This window comes from Aptenodytes patagonicus, chromosome 3 (genome assembly GCF_965638725.1).
Source record: "Aptenodytes patagonicus chromosome 3, bAptPat1.pri.cur, whole genome shotgun sequence".
Taxonomy (NCBI): domain Eukaryota; kingdom Metazoa; phylum Chordata; class Aves; order Sphenisciformes; family Spheniscidae; genus Aptenodytes; species Aptenodytes patagonicus.
In genome coordinates, this window is record NC_134951.1 from 97,292,864 (window position 1) to 97,307,106 (window position 14,243).

The following is a 14,243-nucleotide window of genomic DNA, read 5'->3' on the forward strand; positions in this document are numbered from 1 at the left end:
CACTGTACTGTACTGTTATATGTTCGTATGTTGCAAATATTTGCTACACATACTGAAAGAAAACCACTGTATGATGTAAGTCATTACTGCCTGTTGACTGAAACTAGATTCAGTGATAATTAACCACTTTGGAATGACAGTAGGTTTGAGTTCTCCAGTCTCTCACCCATAAGCATAGCATAATGAGTATGGTACTTATTCCTTCACTTTTTAGGACTGCATGTTTCTATTGAAAGAATATCAGAAATGCTTTCATGAAACAAAGCAAGAGATTTTGGAAACTCTAGGAGAAAAGACGTTTGAAGTATCGGAAATGTACATTTTTGGAAAATCTGAAGCTTTTTGTAGGAGATTAGAAAAAGTGAGTATACTGTGTGCTGTTGTTATCGGTAGAGAAGAACGGCTTCTCCAAAGAACCGTTTACAAGGTGGACACTTGCCAACATACATGCTCTTAATCATCCTGTGAAGGAGATTGTAACTCTTTATTGAGAGAAATTAGGTACTTCCACAGAGTAAGTCATCCCAATACTTTAGGCAATTACCTCACAATGTCCTTCTGAATTTGTCAATTTATCTCTGTTAGTGTGGATAGAAATAACCTAATTGATCTAGACTTAGATCATTATTTTAGGAGGTTTAAAACTATGTGAAAAATAACACACCTTTGTTTTTTCGAATAGTGTCCTAAGGCATTAAAAATTCCTGTTACTGCCAAACACAGTTCTTCAGATGATTCTGCTGCTTGGTGTGGTCTTAACATTTGGCTTGCTAACCCAATGAAAGGATTTTAAACTAGCATTCGTAAGAGTTTGCGTGGAAAAGATAATAGGTGCTCCTTGGTGCAGAATAAGGTCAGACAAGGGATAAGATGATAATGGGGCAGTCACCACAGGGTAGGAGTTCTGTGAGTCTTTGATGTTTTTCCTTATCATGCAGTGTATATACTAATCTGTATGGTTGGTTTTTTTATTCTGTGAAATCTCTTTGTGTCATCAGTATGCATACGTCATGTTTTAACTCTTTTTCCATATTACCCTATTGAATCTAACAGTCAAATATAAAAAAGAAATGCTTTACCATCGAGAAAAATGAAGATGATTTTACTTTGTATTGGGTTGTGATGAGAACTGATGTTGAAAACTGAATTAACCATGCTCTGTTGAAGATACTTGACTTAGAAGCTCAGAAGCAACAATTTCTGAATGCAGCAGTTAGAGAAGTGGCTATTGCTTATTTTATTTTACTCAGGTTTTAGTTTATAGAGGAAGTAGCAGATAACTTGTTATGAGCATGAATATAATGTTTGTATTTCAGATTACAGAGATGATAACTGTAGTACAAACTTTTTGTGCACTGAGTCTGTCTACCATCGAAGGGATAGATATTATGGCAGTAAAATTCAAAAATATCTACCAAAGTGTTCAAAAGAAACAATATGACATCCTTGATCCACGAAAAACAGAATTTGATGTGGATTTTGTGAACTTCATGGCAAAAATTGAAGGTTTAGAGGTAAGTAATATTGCTACCTATAACTTACTTGGGCAAGAATCTCATCGCTACTTACTCAGTATCTCCCTGGATGTCAGTGAGACTTTGGACTGTGAATAGGCTACTTTGTTCATCCAAAGAGGACAGAGTTTGTGTTTGTCTGCAGGGAGGCTTTTTCCATTCTTTCTCCTCCTTCCAAAGGAAGCTGTAAAATATATCATACAGTCCTCACTGAAGATCAGTCACTCTGCAGCCAAAATGACAACAATTATGAGACCTGAGAGAACGATCTGCATGGAGGTGGTTTATTAGCCTGGAGAGGTGGTTAGATTTTGGGTAGAACAAAGATGCAACTGTTTTCAGTACATGATTTGATTCTTTGCTAAAACTGTCTTGCATTTTAAGAGATTACTTGACTGACACTAGCTATTTATTGATTATATTAAGCATAGACTGGTGAAGGCTGCTATTTTGTGCTTTAAGCAGTAACAATTTCAAATGCTACTATGTTAAGAAATTATCAGACATCAAAACACTATTATATGACTAGAAAAACTATACTAAATTATATATTCTTTAGATACAGATACAGACATTTATGCGTACCTGTTTTGGGAGAATTTTGTCTTCACAGCATGCACTTCAGTTACTTCAAAGGTATTGGCAATTATGTTTTAAAATATTTTAAAGTAACTTCAAATTACTGATTAGCACAATTTAAATAACACAGCTACTTTTAGAACAAAGGGCCTAATCAAGAACTTTTCATTATTGGCATTCTGAACCATGTAATCGTCATAAAAGATGTATTTTAGCTTTCTCATGGAAATCAATATATTCTCCTGTTTCTTAATTTCATTACAGTTTATTCCATATGTGCAAGAGGATACTAAAAGAAAAACCTAAAAAACCCACAACAGCAACAATAAAAAACCCCAAGGCAGAACTTTTCAACTTGCTTAAACTTGCTCAAAGCAAAAAGATTTCCCAGATCAGAAGCATTTCCTAGATTTGTGCTTCTTTCATTTTATGTAACGTTCATGTGTCCCGAAATAATAATAAAAAATAATTGTGTTTTAGAAATATCATTTTGGGTACTCATTTTTAATACAGGTTTCAAAATCTGAGAATGCCATGCCTTCAAGAAGAAACAGTGTGTACAGTTGGTTGTATTCTTCAACATTATGTAGCAGAACTTGAAGCTGCTAAAAAGGTATTTATTTCTTTGCAATAAATTTTAAACATCATGTTAAAATAAGAGCAAATATTTTAATAGGAATAATTTTTATTTATTCTATTTCACTAATTGACTGTCAATGCTCAATTTATCATACTTCTATTTTCCTATTACAGAAAACAGATCTGAGTGTGTAGGCAAACATGATATACATGCTCTTGCGGGCAAATGTATCATCACAATTTTACTTTTTAAACCAAAAGCTTTTCTGTTATTCCTTCATTAAATGAAGAAAAAAAAGTATGTTCTTTACTGGCTGTGTACATCACTTGCATCTACCTTTTGGGTTTTGTTTATTATATGCGGCCTCTACAGTTAATTTGCATTTATACATGGCTATTATCTAATGCTGTGACAGTATAAAATAGATACAAAATGTAGGTAAATTGCATTTACGTTCATTATAAAGTAATTTTCTGTGATTTGTGTAGTGTACCATGACTGTAGCATAAATGAGAATTAACTTGTTACTTGACTTTAAACGTTTAGAGAGGAATTCATCTAACCTGACTTTATATGTCTGCAAAATAAACATCTGCATCAGAACTAGACATCCATACTCCCTTTCTATTCAAGAAAGAAATGAGTATTCTAGAGTCAATTCATCTGATCTATTTTATGTGTTAACTTGAAGAATTAAATAATTCCCTCGAAACAGCCATTTTTCTTCAATGAGTACAAAGGGAATCTGGAAAACCAGACTGATGCAAATATTTTTTTTAGAGTTGTTTACATTTTGTCAGATGAATGACGTGTTTACATGAGGAGCCAAGTATCTGTAAACTCTGCACTTACTAGAAAATGATTCCTCCGAACAGTGACTTAAAACTGTAGCCTAGCACAGCTGCTCTGAACCACTCTTTAGAGTGTCCTTTCCCTATCTACTCACTGTATATAACACTTCCTGAACCTCTAATTACTGGCTTAATTTGATGAACATATTTTCAGCAGCACTGCCTGCTTAAGAAATCACTGACCCCACCCCTGGCTGCTTTTTCCCATCCAAAAGAATAGATACGTTTTCTGAGGGGGTTTCATCCATGTCAGTTTCCTCTCTTAAGTTCACTGTGAAGCTACTTGGGTTTCTTTTGTTGGCACTGTGCAGGAGACAGTATAGGGGTAAGAAGACATGCCAGTAAGTGAAGAGTGGTGTCTGCTAAAGCAGTACAGCTGTTTGTGTTATCACAACATGAGTTTGCGTGCCTAAAGTTGGCTGGATACAAATGTTCTTCTTTCTTCTGTTGAAGAATATGTCGCCAATATACTGGCTAGTTCTAACTATTAGATATTACTGGATTGCTTTTAATCTTTGCCAAGCAAGTTATTTCTAATAAAAAGTTGCTCCCACTGCAATACTGGTTCTAAAGTGCTTGAATAATTTGTCAATGCAAATTTGGTATGTGATAATTTTAGGCCAAATTTTTCTTGACTATAATGCAGCCATTCAGAGAGCAGGGCCCCTTTTTTTTTCCTCAGCTTGGGCACAGGTAAAAGCACGGGCTGTGTACCCAGGAGTCTCTACATATATATTGATGAGAAGTTAGTAGAAAAGAGCATATCATAGAATCATAGATTATCCTGAGTTGGAAGGCACCCACAAGAATCATCAAGTCCAACTCCTGAAATGTTAGCTATTAGTCAGATGTATATGTCTGAAGAACAATGTTGACATTTCTATTCAGGTAAAACCTCTCAGTTAACAATATAGCTTAGGGCTTTCCTGAGAGCAGTTCCCAAGCCCCAATGAGGGTTCTTGCAACACTTTCTTACACAGCTTGCTTTCACAGCAGATGGCTCCAAAGTTACACAGCTGCACCTGTCAGGCTTGGCTTTGAATACTGGCTGCTCAGCTCCTAGGTTTGCAATGCCTTTTGGTGTACTCAGGGCTCTGTCATAAGTAAGCAGAGCTAAGAAACAGCATGAGATAATGAAGACAGGAGACATACCAACAGCAGTATCAATGAGTGCATCTCAGAAGAGTAGCAAGTGGGGGAAGCGATACATTTTTTTCTCAATGAACTGTTGTGTGACTCCACACAAATTTAATCTGTTTGGGAGGAGGAAGAAATTGTGGTATGAGAGGAAAAACAGTTTAAAGTTTCAATGGATTTTTTAATCCATGTGTTTCATGATATTGTTCTTATTGTAGCTTTACCAAATTCAGAAAGATAACCCTCCTCTTGCTCGAAACATGCCACCTGTTGCAGGAAAGATACTGTGGGTGAGACAGCTATTCAGGAGGATAAATGAACCAATCAACTATTTCCATGTAAGTTGACGTGAGGAAAAATTAGGTGTTTTGTGTAACAGTGAACTGTCTTACTTCAGTAGAGTGACCATAATGTTTCTGGCTATGATGATGCCACTTCTCATATGCTAGGCAACCTGTTTATTTGTATGTGAATATCTAGTTAAAAAAATATGCTCTGCAGTAACCACTGTTGTAGATCCAAGATGTAGTGTTTCTTTGACTTACCACTGAACTAGCACCCCCAGCTGGGAATATGCACTGAATTGTTAATATGTCTGTCTTCATATTGCCCAAAGAAATATTTCACCATTCCAGCCAGTGGTGTTTTTCTTCTATTTGTAACAGGGCAGACCGGGGCTTGTACATAAGACCCATGTCCTGTATTTTAACTGGGTACCCACCTCTTCTGTTCCTCTAGCCCCATAGGGTTCTCTGTGGAGAATCATGTCTCTTTACCAAGCGGCTGCTAGGAGTAGCTTAAGGCATAAATGTGGACTGCCTGACATCCTGAAATTGTCTCGTGTGTATGTTCTAGTACCACTGAAAAAGCAAGTTTATTATAAGGACCCACACAATAGCTGCAGTACTGTAACTGAGAATCTGGTCATCAGTTTCACTGCAGATGATCTTTGAACTAGTCTGGGAACAAGGAATTCCATTACTGAACTTCTCAGTTCTACATTTTCTGTACCACTAAACATACAGCTGAAGGTTGGTATCATCCACATAGGCTTTGACATTTATGGCCCTTAGGAATTTCTTGGTATTGGATTTCCTTCCTTCATTGGAATAGCCAGAATCTTGCTATACTGGGATCCACTATAGCAATTGAAATATTTCTTGAAATGTTTGAGTGATTCTCCTACAAATTATCTAGGGTCTCCTGCCAAGTTAACTTCTATGTGAGAGAGGTTTTCACTTTCCTGTTTCCCTCAGGTGGGAATAAGGATCACCTAAATCTGCTCCAAAGAAAACAGACATAAATATCATTACCAATTAAAAAAGGAGATTTTTTTTAAATAAATTTTTAGTTACTGTTCAATTTTGAGTAGAACTGAGCATCCATTTCACTGGGAATTACAGGTGTTTATCACAATATAATAAAGTAATTGCTCTTACCTGTGTTAAATAATAGTATTTATTACTTAGAAGTTCTTACTGACTTTATTGCCCTATAAATTTGAATCATAAATACTTTATATAGTTTTTAAGAACTCTGTAAGTATAATTTGTAATATTAACTTATGTAATATATAGTCAATAGTTAAATTGATAAAAACCCAAATAGTATGGTTTTCTTTTGATAAGGTTTTAATTTGAATGTACTGTGTTTTAATAGAAAAAGTCAAATATCTTGGCAACTCCAGAAGGTAAAGCAGTTGTTCGGTTATACAACAGCATTGCCTATGTATTGGTGGAATTCGAGGTAGTCTATCATAATGCGTGGATGAAGGAAATTTCACAATTACAATATCGTAAGTAATTAAATAAGTAACTGGCTTTTTTTTTTTAAATGTTATTGAATGCTAAGTTAACACAAATCAAATCAGATAATTTTTTTAAGCCTCATTTACCCTTCAAATGTGCAAATTAATCATGATCCAATAAGCAGGCCCAATAATACAGATCTTTGTCCCTTACTGACCTTGAAACTCGGTTTTGATGCAGAGGACTGCAGATCTGGTACACTGTTTGACAGATTACTGGAAACAGTAGTGAAACAAATTTAAGGCACGCAGTTGTTCATTTTTGCATTCAAATTCTTTATGTATAGCATTTAATAATTCTTCCTGTTTTCTTTCCGCTATAATAATTTATACAGTTGTATTATCCCAGTTCCTCTCAGGACAAGTATTACTTTATGCCTAGAAAAAAATGTTTGATAATCAAGGTTTATCATTTTGAGATTAAATGAGAGTCAAAGTTTAAAAAAAAATATATTTTTGAGTAGATTTTTCCTGTAAATTGTAGACACTCTGTGGGCTTCAAAACTAGGAGTAGATCTATAAGAATAAAATCTTTTCATCACACAGTCAACAGAGGTTTTTATGTTGCTGTTTGGGCTTTTATTTCATTTTGGTTTTTTGCAATATCTATATGTAAGCATTCATCCTCTGGATTAACAAATTCCTGTAAGATACTGAGCATCTCATAAAAGTGTTGTGTTTCCAGGTCCTTAAAAAATGAATTTCATCATTTTCTAACTTGAGCTAAGAAAAAATATGCCACAAATAAGACTGGATCTGATGCTTGTTTAGCTTACGAAGAGAAAGGTTATATATTGCAGAAAGCTAATATGGTGAAAGTCAGTTGTATATTTTCTTTAACTGAAAACGTGACGCTATTTCACAAATAACCATACATATTTAATCACTAGATAGTAATATTAGAAATCTGTGTTCCATAATAATTTATATAACAGAAACAATTGTTTGTCTTAGAAACTGATATAAAAATGTCTTTACAGCCTTACAAGCCACAATATTTGCACGTCATCCTAAAACTGGGAAGTTCCTGGTTAATTTTGATCCCCAAATTACAGAGATTGTCCGAGAGACCAAATGTATGATCAAGTTGGGTCTGGAAGTACCGGAGCAAGCAAAAAAGATAGTAAAAATAGAAAATAACCTGAAGTCAAACAAGTTGCGTTTAGAGGTAAACTTAAAAATTATCATGATTGCTGTTTAAAAAATAAAAAAGAACATCTGATTAACCATAGGAATTTTTCTATGGTTAAATACAGATTAAAGCTGGGTATGAGGTAGTTTAAGGTAAATTTGTGGAATGCACAGGTGGACATAGAGGATTTCATTTGAAAAACCTCTACTAACTGCTGTGTGGGCTAGTATATACTTAAAGATAAGCATATGTATTTCTCATACCCTGTGGCATGTTAAATATATTCTTGTGATGAAATAATTAGAGCTATCCAAAATATGTTTGCTCTCTGAAAATCAGTAAAATGCGGTTCTACAGAGCTTTTCAGAAGCAAAGATTGGAATTCTGGATTGGAAGATATGGTGAGCCACAAAAACATCAAGAATTTTCCAGGTTACATGCCAGAGAAGTCAGATTTCTCATACTTGTTGTAGTCTTTGCTATTGTTGTAGTATTTAGAGAAGCTTATATCTTGGGCATGAGGTGTACCATACAAGATTTGTGTGTGTGTGTAAGGCATAACATGAGGAAAATTTAAAACTGAGTTTATATGTGACTTTAAGTATCTACAGCATATGATACTCAGTTTCAAGAGGGTATTGCAAGTTACAGTCACTAAAGCTCAAGCTGTCTTTAGCTCTAGAGAAAGATCATACTTTGTCTGGCTTTGTGCCTAAAGACTGGGAATGTGTTGCATGAAGGCTGCTTTCGTTCTTCCTTGTGTAGCATGATACGGATTCATTACATTCCAGAAATGATGTACATGGGTATGTAATGTCTGTGTAAAATTCTACACTTGTTTTCAAATGTAGTCTTGTACTGCTTTCCATATTTTTTCTGATGATTTGATTGTATAACAGGCTGTTTGCTTCAGTAAAGAAAGCACTTAGAATATTCTTCTTGATACTACCCTTTCTAATAATTAACAGGGTCTTCTCCAATGTTATGAAGATTTGTGTCAAGAAACACCAATGATTTTTGTAAATCTAATGGCACCAAAAATGAAAAAGGTTGGTACTGCTAAATGCACTTCAGTATACTTCAGAAGAAGTTAGAATAACTTAATAATAGTTTATAATTTTAAAATACGTAGATAGATCTGCATGTTGTGAACTTTATGAATTTTACTAAAACCTTTAAGACCAAAAATTTGCTCTTTGCATCCCTCATACAGTGCTCAAATAATCTGTGTTACAGTAGGATAATCTTGGTGCCTGTGAGATGTAAACCCAGTAGAACAAAGAATACAGACTTTGTGGGTCTATTTATCTACACAAATCTCTGGCTTTGACATGGAAGTAAATTATCACTTATTTCAGTTTTAGAGGTTTTAATGGGAAGTTGTGCTTTTCATTTAGCTGAAATACTAAATGTCATGATCCTTGTCTTTGCTTGGAGAGAATTATTAGCCTTGTGAATTGAGTCAGTCTCTTCAGTGATGTAGAAAGGTTATATACTACACTAAAGGGACAGTTTTATTGGAGATGAAGAATGTCTATCCTACAAGCCATTTTGTTTTGCCAGGCACTTGCAAGTGTACATCTGTGGTTGTTCTAAGTAACTCTTCCCTTTTTGATTGTAAATAATATCAGAAGGTTGCAGAGTTTGCATAAGTTTGTGTAACTACATAGTTGGCATGTGCCGAAGTGTGAGAAACAAAAAACTTGTCCTTGCTCTTAAGAGTTAAATAATAAAAGACAAAGAGTTAAAGTGATGGTAGTCTTCAGTTATACTACTGTAAATGTGATTATACCGTAGAGGGAATCATAAACCTCTGTATTTTAGAGGAAACAACTGGCAAAAGAGAAGGGATGGGTATTGTACAAACAGAAGATGAAAATGTTTTTTGAAGAAGGAAGAGAAGTCTTTGGTGTATAGGAAGAAGAGATCAAAGCACAAATCCAAAGATGGAATGAGCAAATCTAACCTATGGCTACATTGGTGCCATAATTTGACAACAGCCATGTAGAGCCTTAAACTGTTTCTAGATTGGCTATGTTGGTTACCAGTAACAGTATTATCCCAGCATTGTGAAGTTAAATATATTCCCCAAAAACATATGTATTAAGGTGATAATAATGGCTGTATTTGCAAATAGCTGTGTGTCTATTTGAGCTGAACTCATTGTTTTATCTGTGATATAGACATAGCAAAAAAAAGCATTAGGATGAAGAGAGTGGGTGAAGTCCAGGCAGTGACTTGGTAAATGCCAAGATGAAAGAGCAGATATGATAGGTGGCTATTTAAAATTAAATAGGAGTGGAATCAGTTCAAAGTTTCTCAGCAATTAAGCAAAATTAAGTTTCTGTCACTTCAAGAATGATGGGAATGGCAAAATTTAAAATTGTGGTGTCTGTATACCGGGAAATCAGTGAGAAGTTTTGGAGTGCTAGGCAAAAATTTAAGGGGAGCTCTGCGAGAGAGTCTGGAAAGGTTGATTTCTCTAGCCTGGCGGTAGTATAAGATTTCCTTTTCCTCAGAGTCCCATCTCCTTCGAAGGTACAGGATCTGCAACTGAAGGAAGGACCTTGGTGTAGATCATACAGTGACAGGGAAATGAGCTGATTTCAGCTACATGCTGAACATCTTGGTGGTGACAAATCCAGATGAAACAGACCATGGAGAACCAAGAATTCAGGAAGGGAAATAGTAGGGGAGAGAGGATTTTTAAAATTAGCATCGAGGCTATAACAAAATTTGGAGAGGATCAGTGTGATTCAAAAAGGGACGAATGAAAAATGTCGTTAGATAGATACATGAGGTTGAAAGACAAGTAATTATGCTGTTAAGGGTGGTCAAGATATATATTAAAGAATAAATTGTAAGATCAATAGTGGACTTGATTTTAATTTTAGGAAGTAGTGGGAACCACTAAAAGACACTATCCGGGAAAACAGGAAGGGGAAGATTTTTGCTGAGCATGTACACTTGACAGTTGTGGACAGAGGCTATAGTATGTACTACCCTCCTCCTTCCCCAGTATCACATAAATTTATCTGATGTTTTCCTTGAAAACTTGTAACCTTCCTTGCAAAACTTAAACACAACTCTTTCTTTCATAGTGACATTAGTGATTCTAATAAAAATGGCATTTGTTTTAAATTATGTTTCTTTTTTTTTAATCTATGAAATTATATTTTTATGCTTAGATGGAAGCTGTGTTGAGGCAAGGACTTACCATGTTGACTTGGTCATCTGTGACACTGGGAAGTTTCTTTCAAGAAGCTGATCAAGTTCTGTATATATTTAAACAGTTTTTGAAAAAGGTATGCACTTGATCACTATATAAATGAAATGACAGTTTAGAGAAATTATTTCCAGTACGCTGCTCTTCATATTGGAAATTAATCTGTACTTATTTTCGTACCACTTGAAATACATAGAAATTTTGTTTGCTTATTAATGTATGTTCTTTTTTTGAAGAATGATATACTCAATGATTCTCTCCCATTATTACCTTCAAATATTTGACCTTTGCTTCCGTTCTTGCAGTAGAATGTATTTCCACTTGTCCTCAGATTCTGTGACTATCATTCTGATTTTCAGAGTCAACCTGTGCTTCTCTTTGAGTGCTTGTCCATGAGTGCAGTTGCACACAAGATACCTCCATGTAAACAGTGTCCAGTGGAGAACTTTTTAGCATTAACTGTATTCATAGCAGGCATGGTGTGAAACTGCCTCCTGTTTGTGCAGTCCTTAAAATAATGAAGGAGAGCATGCTTTTCCCTCACAGTTCTCTGCGTGCTGAGTCTGTGCTTTTTTCCTCTCTTAGTGTTTGCCACATAATTTCTGAATTCTTTTGAGTCCATTAACATGCTTGAGGACCTGTATTGGTTCTTTTTCTTCTCAAGACTTTACCTTGATAGTCAGATCATCCTTCTGGCTTGATGGTTGAACTGTATTGCTATGATCTCTCCTACCAATATCATAAATTGTGTCTCTTGTGGTAGGATATTGTTAGTCACTGATGGGTATATCCACTTCTGTTTCTGTATGGCAGAAAAACGTAATTATGATCAAGTGCTCTGTTTGCTGCTGAAACCCAAAGCTGAAAAAAAGATTGGCTGTTTAAGAAATTAACAGTTCTCTGAACCTGAGTATATCTGAAATAAACGTCTTTTGTAGATACGCTCTATTTTCCTTAAATATGTAGGTTGTGTACATTTCTGACTTTCTTACCCCTCCCATATCAATACAAAAAGATGTAAACTTGGTTAGACCCTTGATTACGGTGAAGGGGATATTGTAAACAAATAGGGAAAAAGTGATGTAAAACAGAAGCATGAGTGATATTGTGACAAGCAAGATGGGATATCACAGATGCAGAATATTTCAGATAAAAAATTAAAAATTGGACAGAAGTCAGTTTTATTTGGATTCTGCCATGACAAAGCCACTTCACTACAGTTGACTGAATTCTAACAATGCTGTAATTTAGAATCAAAAACCCAGTGAAAAGCTATGTTGAGTAAAAGAAGGACTGAAGACTAAACTGTCAAGCAAGATACAGCAGCCCCCCCCCTTGCCTTGCAACTAGAAACGTGGCCAGTAAGATCATGAACAAGAATCTCATCATCTTATATTAACGTATCTTGTTTTGTTACTCTGTTTTATTTAATCTAGCAGCAGTGTATCCTGCATAACTGGAATGATCTGGGGTCTGACTTACTATTACTGCCTGTCTGCCTAAAACTTCTGTTAAAACAGCAAGGATTCTTCAGGAGTCTAGCATGGATAACATCATGGAGCAGGAGTTCTCTTCTTTTCCACCAATTCCTAAACTTTCAAGACAGAAGAAAAACAAGTTTAAAGAAGCTACTCTTAGTCTTGGGACCACTTTCTGATGAGGTTCTCGGGGCATAGGAGATAATTCTTTCCATTGTCACTCATTCATCTAGTCTCCAAGACTGGACAGCTCTTTGAGCTGTCAAGAGAAGCTCATTGAAAAATTAGATCATTACTGTTACGGTGCAGAAGTAGTTTTGGCTTATACTCTCTGTGAATTAATTTCACTTATATAGTGAATTTTAAGATACGGTGCTGATAACCAGAAATCTGTGAAGAAATAGGTGGAAACACCAAATTCCTCTAAAGATTTCCCATTCTCAAGGATTCCTATGTCTCAGTTTCCCAACATGGAACCAGCAGATACTTAAGAATTACAAAATTGTTTTTTAAAGGACTGCCTGAAATGAAATTGTGCACACTACTAATCTTTTTAGAATTGTGTTATCACACTGTGCAGGATTTACATACATACACTTTTAGCAATTGAATTCTTGTTTTCTGTGGCAATAGTAACTGTATAATTTCCCGACTTGCATCTATTCTTTCATTGCTCATATTCCAGGTTACCGAAACCAGGACATCTGCAATGGAACATGTTAACAAAGACTAAATTTTTTGTAGGGTACTTGTCTCCCTAAAATCCCTCTGTAGATAATACAGAAAGAGGATAATTCACAGTAAAAGCAGACTATATTTAGCCATTGCAAATATACCCTAAGTCATCATAACTCATGAGGCGTTGCTGTGCTTCCTTTTTTCTCTGCTTCTCTCATCTTGCGGTCTTTTTTTGTTGGAGCTTTTACCCCAGGGTTTTTTTCTGTTATGATTCACTTTCTTAGAGGATTTTCTACTATGTAAGATTCTTGCATTAACTGGGTAGAGAGATACAATTTTTATTTTTCTGCAAAACATTGTATACCTGTTAGAACTCTCTAAAAGAGAATATATTATGCTTTAAATATAAATGTACAGTATTAATACAATTTTCTCTTTTTAGGTTAATGATTTAAGTGAAGTGCGGATTGATTTAATATTAAAGGAAATATCACATACTCTTTTAATTGTCTTACCAGTAGACGGTCCTATCAAAGTAGAGAATATGTTGACCTGCAATGAGGTGTGTGCCACTTTACATCTTCGAACTTGAATTCTTGAGCATGTTAGAAACAATGCCTTAGTAAATTAATATAAAACTAAAAAAGAATTCTTTTTACTGTAGAAATACAGAATTATTTTTTAAATTAAAATGTTTTGGTTAAAATATTTTATATGAAGATAAATTTGTTCTTAGGTATTTGAGATACTTAAGCTGTAGTATTTCATAGATAATTTTTATTTATTTAACTGCTTTACAATTAGATGAGATTTTTTTTGTATGAAGATACTTGGACATATGCAGCCTTTTTTTTTTCCTATTTTTTTCCAAACTGTTTTTTTAAAGGACAAGGCAAAAAATACTTTCCAACAAGTATATTTGAGAATTTGAAAGTTTTCTTGATTCCAAATGAGGCTAAAAATGTATTTAGTTAGTTAATTAGTGCCAGTAAATAAAATTGTTAAGGACAGTTGAAAGAGTATTTAGGTAATTTCAGATTCAGTCTGTGACCTCCCTTCAATATTCAGGGTTTTCTTCTGGCCCTTTAAAATACCATTGCATTTCAAAAATGGATATCTAAAAATAATTACCACTATATTAAAAATATCAAAAATATAGTAGTAACATAACAGAAGTTTTTTATAATTTTGAATAAAGATTTTGGGTTTGGTTTCTCAGTTTTCTTTTAAAAATGTTGCTGTTTCATTGAAATAGTCTCAG

The 14,243-nt window shown here is 34.7% G+C and overlaps 1 protein-coding gene across 1 annotated transcript in view; it reads left to right on the plus strand.

Moving 5' to 3' along the window:
* Positions 1-14,243, plus strand: part of DNAH8 (dynein axonemal heavy chain 8) — a 141,350-nt gene that overhangs the window by 9,504 nt on the left and 117,603 nt on the right. Inside the window, 10 exon segments of the mRNA XM_076335551.1 lie at positions 215-361; positions 1,317-1,514; positions 2,074-2,150; positions 2,607-2,706; positions 4,880-4,999; positions 6,321-6,456; positions 7,449-7,636; positions 8,569-8,649; positions 10,789-10,905; positions 13,425-13,544. Of these exon segments, the coding sequence (XP_076191666.1) occupies positions 215-361; positions 1,317-1,514; positions 2,074-2,150; positions 2,607-2,706; positions 4,880-4,999; positions 6,321-6,456; positions 7,449-7,636; positions 8,569-8,649; positions 10,789-10,905; positions 13,425-13,544 (1,284 nt within the window).